General features: G+C 33.6%; 1 protein-coding gene across 1 annotated transcript; it reads right to left on the reverse strand.

Moving 5' to 3' along the window:
- Positions 1-2208: 2208 nt before the first annotated feature.
- Positions 2209-7443, reverse strand: LOC127807755 (uncharacterized). The gene is made up of 6 exons (XM_052345813.1): positions 5882-7443; positions 3713-3777; positions 2853-2906; positions 2700-2753; positions 2435-2581; positions 2209-2360 (listed from the first exon to the last, which is right to left on the reverse strand). Exons 1-6 carry the CDS (start codon positions 7441-7443, stop codon positions 2209-2211), a joined length of 2034 nt encoding a protein of 677 aa, XP_052201773.1.
- Positions 7444-7849: the final 406 nt, after the last annotated feature.

Below are 7849 nucleotides of genomic sequence, written 5' to 3' on the forward strand. Positions count from 1 at the left end.
AAAACCCAGTCCCCGACAAATCTGGTTTCAGAGAGCAAATCTGATGTTTACTCCTACCAGCAATATTGAATCTTACTAAGCAAAAAATAAATCCAATCACAATCCTACAAGAAAAAAAAAATCAAATTTATTAAGAGAAGCAAATTTAATGTGTTTTTGCTTGATGCCTACTTCTACAAGCTAGAGATGATCAATAAATTTTATTATGTCAATAAACTAAGCTTATAATATAATGCATCCCCAGTTCTTGAATATGTGCTCACACTCTCTCCCATCCTCTTCTAAATTGGATTAGGGTAGAGAAATCGTAACTCTCCTTTATATTGGACTGGGTCATTAATGCCCCCAATCCACAAATTCAAGATAAACTCAACAATGTTAATTTGACGCATAATACACCTGGTAAGCTTGGCCATGCACGTCAAAAATCACAATTTGCAATTTGAAACATATTTCATTCAATGGTTTACTACTCCAAAATAATTTGGAACATGCATTAGCAAAATCTGTAGCTACCAACCTCAAAGAACACACCGTGAACAATATTATGTACTTCTTTCCCTGAACCAAATCGAGCTTATGAGCATCTAAAATTCCATGATGGTGAGCCATTCCAATATGTCTTATCGTCTTTGAATTCTACAAGTGAAGCCTTCTTCATGAAGATGGCATTTTCCTATTCTCTGTGTGAATAACTATATGTATGTCAAATGTGCAATTCTGTTGTCTTTACACTGCTTTTGGTTTTTCTACTTTATGCATATAGTTCCCATCTACTTTATGCATAAAGTATGGTTTTCTACTTTATGCATGTATGTCAAATAACTATATATATGTCAAATGTGCATTCTACTTTATGCATATGTTAGAAATTTGCTGCTTCTGGTTTTCTACTTTATGCAACCACCCATTTTTTTCATTCATGGCAATTCTAAATTTTTCTTAGTTTAAAAAGGAAGATAAAGATTTCTACTCCACTAATTTAATTTCAAGCCCGATAAGTCAACAACGGAAGCTATACTTGCAAAAATCTAAAAAAAAGTCGGGGGATAAACAGAATTATATATTACCTCAGTAGATTGAGATGTAGAAGGTTGATCTTGACTCCTAAATTGCATAAATTCTTTAAATGCATCTTCTAGAGCTTTCACCCGGTCTTTAAGCATCTTGTTCTCTTCTTCCAGTTCATTCTTGCTTGAAGATGCAAGTTTTAATTCTTTAGGTCTCACCCCACCACCATACAAAAGAACATGATTCTTGACTTGGGGGCCAAAACAAGTCTCAATGATTTCAAGATTTGACATTTCAAGATTCGATTGGATGTTTTGAACTAGTTGATCCTACAAAACATGTTCATGGTATAATTTAATACACATTAAATACAATTGGGTGTGAAAAATTGAACAAGAAAATTAAAACAAGTGTCATTAACTATTTAACTTACATATGTTTCTTGTTCTTTCGGCTCCACCAACTTCTCACCTTTCTTCCTAGTTGGAAACCACATTTATGCTAAATTGGGTTCATGACCATTTTTGCCTCCCTAAATAAAATGAAAAGTTTAGAGTAACTGCTATCTAACAAACTATTGATATGTATAAAGTAAGAAAATTGTTAAAGGTATATGTTATAGTACCATTTGGTATGCAATCTCTCGCATTGGTTTGCTTCCGGTCCTATGGGGCATGCGTGGTTGCTTTCTATTTTTCGAATTTCTTTCACTTTTTTCCTATCCAAATTTAGAGAATTTAATAACAACATAAAATATATCAATGAGATAGAAATGCTACTCCTTAAAAAACTAGAAGTAGAATTACCAAAAAAAAATCAAGGTTGTTTACCTTGAAGGATGAAGCTTGAAAATGATTTTTGACAAGCCATTCCCAATCTTCTTGATCTTGGATCTCAATGGGTTTTTTCTTTAGAATGTCTTGTACACTATTGTACGGTTTGATATATTTTCTATTCAATAAGGATCTCCCATTATTCCACAAGGAACGAATGTGACAAAGTGCATCTTTACGGTGATCCTCCATATTATCATTTTTAAACTTCTCCTACAAAGAAAAGTTGAACAAATCAATAACCAAAATTGAAAATATATATATCAACTAATTTTTATTTACCTTAATTGCAGCCCACATGTGGCTCTTCTCTTGTTCTCCAATTTCCTTCCAACTATGAACTCTAACAGAACAAATATTAAAATCACGAACAATATTGTCCCAAATGTCTTGAAAAAGCCTCGTGATTAGGTCCAATAGCTCGATTTTTGTAGAAAGTTACTTCTAGTCGGTCATCATTTTTCAGAGCTGCAACTCTTTTGTTCTTGTTCATTCCTCGAACTCTTCTCTGTTTGTCTGACATAAATTTGTTAAAGTTACATAATTATGTATTAATGTGTATAAATACCAAAATTATGATAAATAAATACCATCATTTTCCACTCGTCCTTTCTTTTTTATTGGTGATTGATGTGGATGCGGTTCAACTTCATTAGGCTGTGGTGCAGTTTCATCAATTAGTGTATTGTCTGGAAGACATTGGGAATCATTAGTTGACTGATTTTGTCTTTCTTTCCCTATGAAGCAACAAATACCAAAACCAAACTTATTAAGTTCTAAATAAATATCTTAGGAAATTTAGAATCATTCAATTAAGAATAACATTAAAAATTTAAGAAGAAAATAATATCAAACCAGTGCGTTCAATACGGCCTAAACCATCATGACTTTGATTTTCTATTTCTTTTTCTGTGAAGCAACAAAAAATAAAAATTAAAAACTTAATAGATCTAGAATCATTCAATTAAAAAATAGAATTAAAGTTTCAAAGGAAACCAAATTTCAAACCTGCGCATCCAATACTAACTGAATCATTATGACCATGATCTCCCATTTCTTTTCCTGTGAAGCAACAAAAAACAAAATAAAAAAACCTAATGGATTCCAAATAAATATCTTAAATGGCCTATAATCATTCAATTAATTAGTAAAATTAAATACTTAAGAAGAAAACAATTTCAAACATGTGCGTCTAATACAAACTAATAATATCCTATTTCTTTTTATGTGAAGCAAGAAAAAACAAAATTTAAGGACCTAATAATATCTTCAAAGATCTAAAATCAACTAAGAAGTAATATCTCCAAACCTGGTCCTTCGATATGTTTTGGTAATTTGAAGGGAACTGGGCGTGTTGACTTATCCTCGTACACAAAGATATGAATATTCATTTCATTATGACTTCCTTGAAATATTTGAAGCAAATCAGCATCACATGTAACCAGCATCTCATCCCCATACATGATGTGCATCCCAACAGTATATATATCTAGTTGTTTTGAGCATGTCTCTAGCATGTCCATTTAAGTGTACTTGTCTGGGTCAACTTCTTTTTCTAATTCTATTTTGCTATTCTCAAAGTAGAAAAGCAAATTGTGCAGCAACATGTTACCTATCACAAAACTCTTTACTTAGATAAAAAAAAAAAAATGCTATTAATTGAACAAATTCAAGGGCCAAAAAGCATACAATAATACAAACCTGGGTTCCCCAACACCAACCCCTTTGTTGCCTCAAAAACAAACGTTGCGAACTTTTACTAGCTCTTTTTTCATTTTTCTTTTCGATTGAGACTTTTGATCCTCTATTAGAAGAACATGTTGGCCTTGAAGTTGACAAACCCCTTACCTTTCCTCTAAGTAAAGTACCTGGAGGTATGAAGACATGTTTACCAGTCTTTGAGCCTTCCTTATCCTTTGTCTCTTTCATATTACTACAAAGCACAACCAAAATAAATTAGTAACATATAACAAAATAAACATGCATGCACAATAAAAAACTAGGTATGCGCAATATATGCATGCACATATAAAAGTAAATGCAAAAGAGATAAAATTCAATACCTTAGTTTCTTTCCTTTCTTTTCTTTGAATAAGTAGTTGTGTTAACGACCATTGGGCCCATGTCTTTCCTTGTCCAATGCACATTATCACCTATATCCATTGAGGTGGAAGCTTGAAATTCAGGTGGGATTGATGCATTTTGAGGATTGATTTCAAATGTTTGATTTGCATCATCAATGTCATCATCCTTTTGAAATGGGAAATTATATAAATCACGAGGTTGTGTTTTTGTAACTACATGCCATCCTTTGATGTAGTTGTCATCCATATAAAATACTTGGGACGCTTGATTGGCTAATACAAAGTGATCATTACCTTTCAAAAATCGACATGGGTTAATGGATACGAATCCATATTTATCGACCTTGATGCCTTTATTTGTATCATGAACATCAAACCATTTGCATCGAAATAGTACTACTCTATTGTTATCAAGATATTGTAACTCAATTACTTCGGTCAAAATGCCATAGTAGTCTATTTCATCCTTCCCATTTCCCACATCACCAAGTACAACTACTCCACTATTTTGTGTCGTTAATTTTTTATCATAGTGTTCCACGTGAAACCTATACCCATTGACAATGTAACCATTGTAAAATGCCACATTTTTTAATGGCCCACGGGACAATGACAACATGCTCTCATCTATGCTGCTCCGATCTTGACTATGTAATCTTGCAACCTACAAATCAATTATTTTAAGTGAATTCACATATACTAAAATAAAGCATAAAAAGAATCACAATACACTTACCCTAAACTTGAACCATTTAATAAAATTTATATTCCACTCTTGCTTGGATAGTTGTAAGGCTATGACTGATTGAATTCTAGAATACTCTCTGTAGATATAAAATAGTTATTATTGAGTATAACAAAATTAAAAGAAAGTGACATTAAGATTAAAGTTGGATCTTACTCAATAAATGGCTGAACTTTGCTGCAATTCCTTAGAATATATATATGTGCTTCAATCCACTCATTGTTTTCTAGATCACAGGTAATTCCAGCTCCCAAAAGTCTCCCACGTTGGTTGAACACAAGTGAACCTCCATTGTGCACATCACCCTCGTAATTTCTATCTAGCCTGTTAAACTTTGTCTCCATGCTATGCAAGTACCTTGAACAAAGCATTATGCACTCACTAGCAATGTATCCTTCAGCAATTGAGCCTTCTGGGTGTGTTTTGTTACGAACAAACGATTTCAAATTATACAAATATCTCTCCATGGGGTACATCCATCGATACTGTATGGGCCCACAGACCTTAACCTCATTTGGAAAATGTATCGGCAAGTGCTCCATTGCATTAAAAAAGATGGAGGAAAGATCATTTCCATCTTGCAGAGAGTGACAAAAATTTGAGATTCAATTTGCTCTATTTCTTTTACCCTTAATGTCTTACCACTCAATATCTTGAAAAACAAAGACAATTCAATGAGTGCCTCGCATACATCATTAGGAACGATGCCACGTAATGCAATAAGAAGTATATGCTGAATAAGAACATGACAATCATGGCTCTTCAAACCGATAATTTTATGGTCTTTGAGGTTAACACATTGAGATATGTTGGATGAAAATCCATCAGGAACCCTTAATTTTTTTAAAAATATAAGGAATGCATCCTTTTCCTTTGGAGACAAAACATAACTTGCAGGTGGTAACAAAACTTTGTCTCCTTGTACAATTAGGTGTAGCTCTGGTCGTATGCCCATTGATTTTAAGTCAAGCCGAGACTTTAAATTGTCCTTAGTCTTTCCCTTAACATTCATGATAGTTCCAAGAATGTTATCACATATATTCTTCTCAATGTGCATCACATCCAAATTATGTCGTAGCAAAAGTGTACTCCAATATGGAAGCTTGAAGAATATACTCTTTTTGTTCCAATTATCTCCCCTATTTTCATGATTTATCTTGGTCTTCAATTGACGAGATTTAGTTAAACTAATCCCTTCAAGGTCTTACACTTGCTTTAGAACATCTACACCAGAAAGTAAGTTTGGAGCGACCCCTCTTTCCCTTGTACCATCAAAAGAAACCCTATTATTTCTCCATTTGTGATTCATAGGCAAATAACGTCGATGACCCATATAACATTGTTTCCCACCGTTAGTAAGCCTTGTCGAAAAAGTATTCTTGTTACAACAAGGACATGCTAATTTTCCTTTTGTACTCCATCCAGATAAAATCCCATAAGCAGGGAAGTCATTAATCGTCCACATCAAAGCTGCATGCATCGTAAAATTTTGACTTGTTGACACATCAAAGGTTTCGACACCCAATTCCCACAACTCCTTTAATTCATCTATCAAAGGTTGGAGATAAGTATCAATTGCATCCCCTGGTCCATCTGGTCCTGGGATAAGCATTGACAAAAGGAAATTAGACGGCTTCATGCAAACCCAAGGCTCCACATTATACAGAATAAGCACTACTGGCCATATACTATACAGTGTTCTTGAATTAGAAAAAGGTTGAAAGCCATCACTACCAAGACCAAGTCTAACATTACGAGGTTCTGAGGCAAAATTTGGATGGACTTTATCAAAATCCTTCCACGCCATTGAATCAGCTGGGTGTCTTATCACTCCATCATCTACTCTTTTATCAAAATGCCATCTCATAGAAGAGGCTATCTTGGAAGACATAAACAACCTCTGAAGTCGTGACTTTAATGGAAAGTAACATAGACTTTTTACTGGTATTTTCTTGCCATTTGTTTTCATCTTAAATTCTCCACTACGATAATCTTTTTTCCATCGAGAAGCACCACATACCTTGCAACAGTCACATCCATTGTCGGTCTTCCAATACAACATGCAATCATTCACACAAGAGTCATACTTTTCATAAGACAAACCAATGTCATGTAATACCTTTTTCGCATTATAGTATGAGTTTGGTAAGAAAGACCCTTCAGGTAAGAGTTCTTTTAACAATTGCAACAACATAGTGAATGGCTTATTACTCCAACGACCAAGACTCTTGATATGCAACAATTTAAGAATTGCAGATAATCTTGAAACTAGTGAACTAGGATATATTGGTTGCTCAAGGTCATCTATCAACTTGTAAAATTGTTTGGCTCCATTATTCGGCTCCATTTCAAGTAAATTTTGGGTATTTGGAAATTCAACATCTTCATTATTTTCATCTAATCCTTTAAACTGAGGGTATAAATCATTTATGAATTGTTGGATCTCATCATCACTATCATCTGGAGCACTAGTATCATATTGTAAGATCTCATTTTCTTCATCCTCAGACTCAGATTGAGGCTCATTGCTTAGTTCACCATGATGATACCAAAATGTATACCCTTCAGATATTCCATGTATCATTAGATGTGCCTCAATAGACTCACGAGTTCCAAGATCAGTATTGCAACATTTTGTGCATGGGCACCGAATCTTATTTTTGGCACCCAACTTCTTTAAAGCATAATCTAGAAACTTTTGTACCCCTATTTGATAAGCTTCATTAAGTCGATCATTGACAAGATTCATCCACTCCTTACTAGGTGCCATTATCTCATAAAAGAATGACAAAATCTTGTACTTCACCTAAACAATATAACAATAATATCATTTAGCTAATAAGCCTTAAGAAATAAAGTTGGCTATTCATAACAAAATTTAGCTTCTCATTATCAGAGTTGGACTTTAAACTTGTATGAACTTTTAGAAAACTAAACTTTAAAAGCAAGTAAACAAAAGTTTAGGCCAACTTATTACTTGAACAATTCAAAGCTTGTTGAATCAATTAAAAGCTTGTGTGTGTGTGTGTGTGTGTGAAAATTATAATGTAACTTAAACTTTTTGAGCATGTAAAAGTCAATCACTGTAAATTTGTTGAGGAGGTGGAGAGCTCTAAAATTGGAGCATGATTAGGCTTGGGAGAATAAATAAATCATTTGGGTGATTTCATGTCTCC

Source organism: Diospyros lotus, chromosome 8 (assembly GCF_014633365.1).
Source record: "Diospyros lotus cultivar Yz01 chromosome 8, ASM1463336v1, whole genome shotgun sequence".
NCBI lineage: Eukaryota > Viridiplantae > Streptophyta > Magnoliopsida > Ericales > Ebenaceae > Diospyros > Diospyros lotus.

Excerpts from the sequence above, each read along its gene's own strand:
- LOC127807755 (XM_052345813.1), bottom strand. The coding sequence starts at position 7,443 with ATGGCACCTAGTAAGGAGTGGATGAATCTTGTCAATGATCGACTTAAT. Across the intron at positions 3,778-5,881 it reads GTAGATGTTCTAAAGCAAGT|TAATATGAAAGAGACAAAGG; the intron begins GTAAGACCTTGA and ends TGTGCTTTGTAG. Across the intron at positions 2,361-2,434 it reads AGGACGAGTGGAAAATGATG|ACAAACAGAGAAGAGTTCGA; the intron begins GTATTTATTTAT and ends AATTTATGTCAG.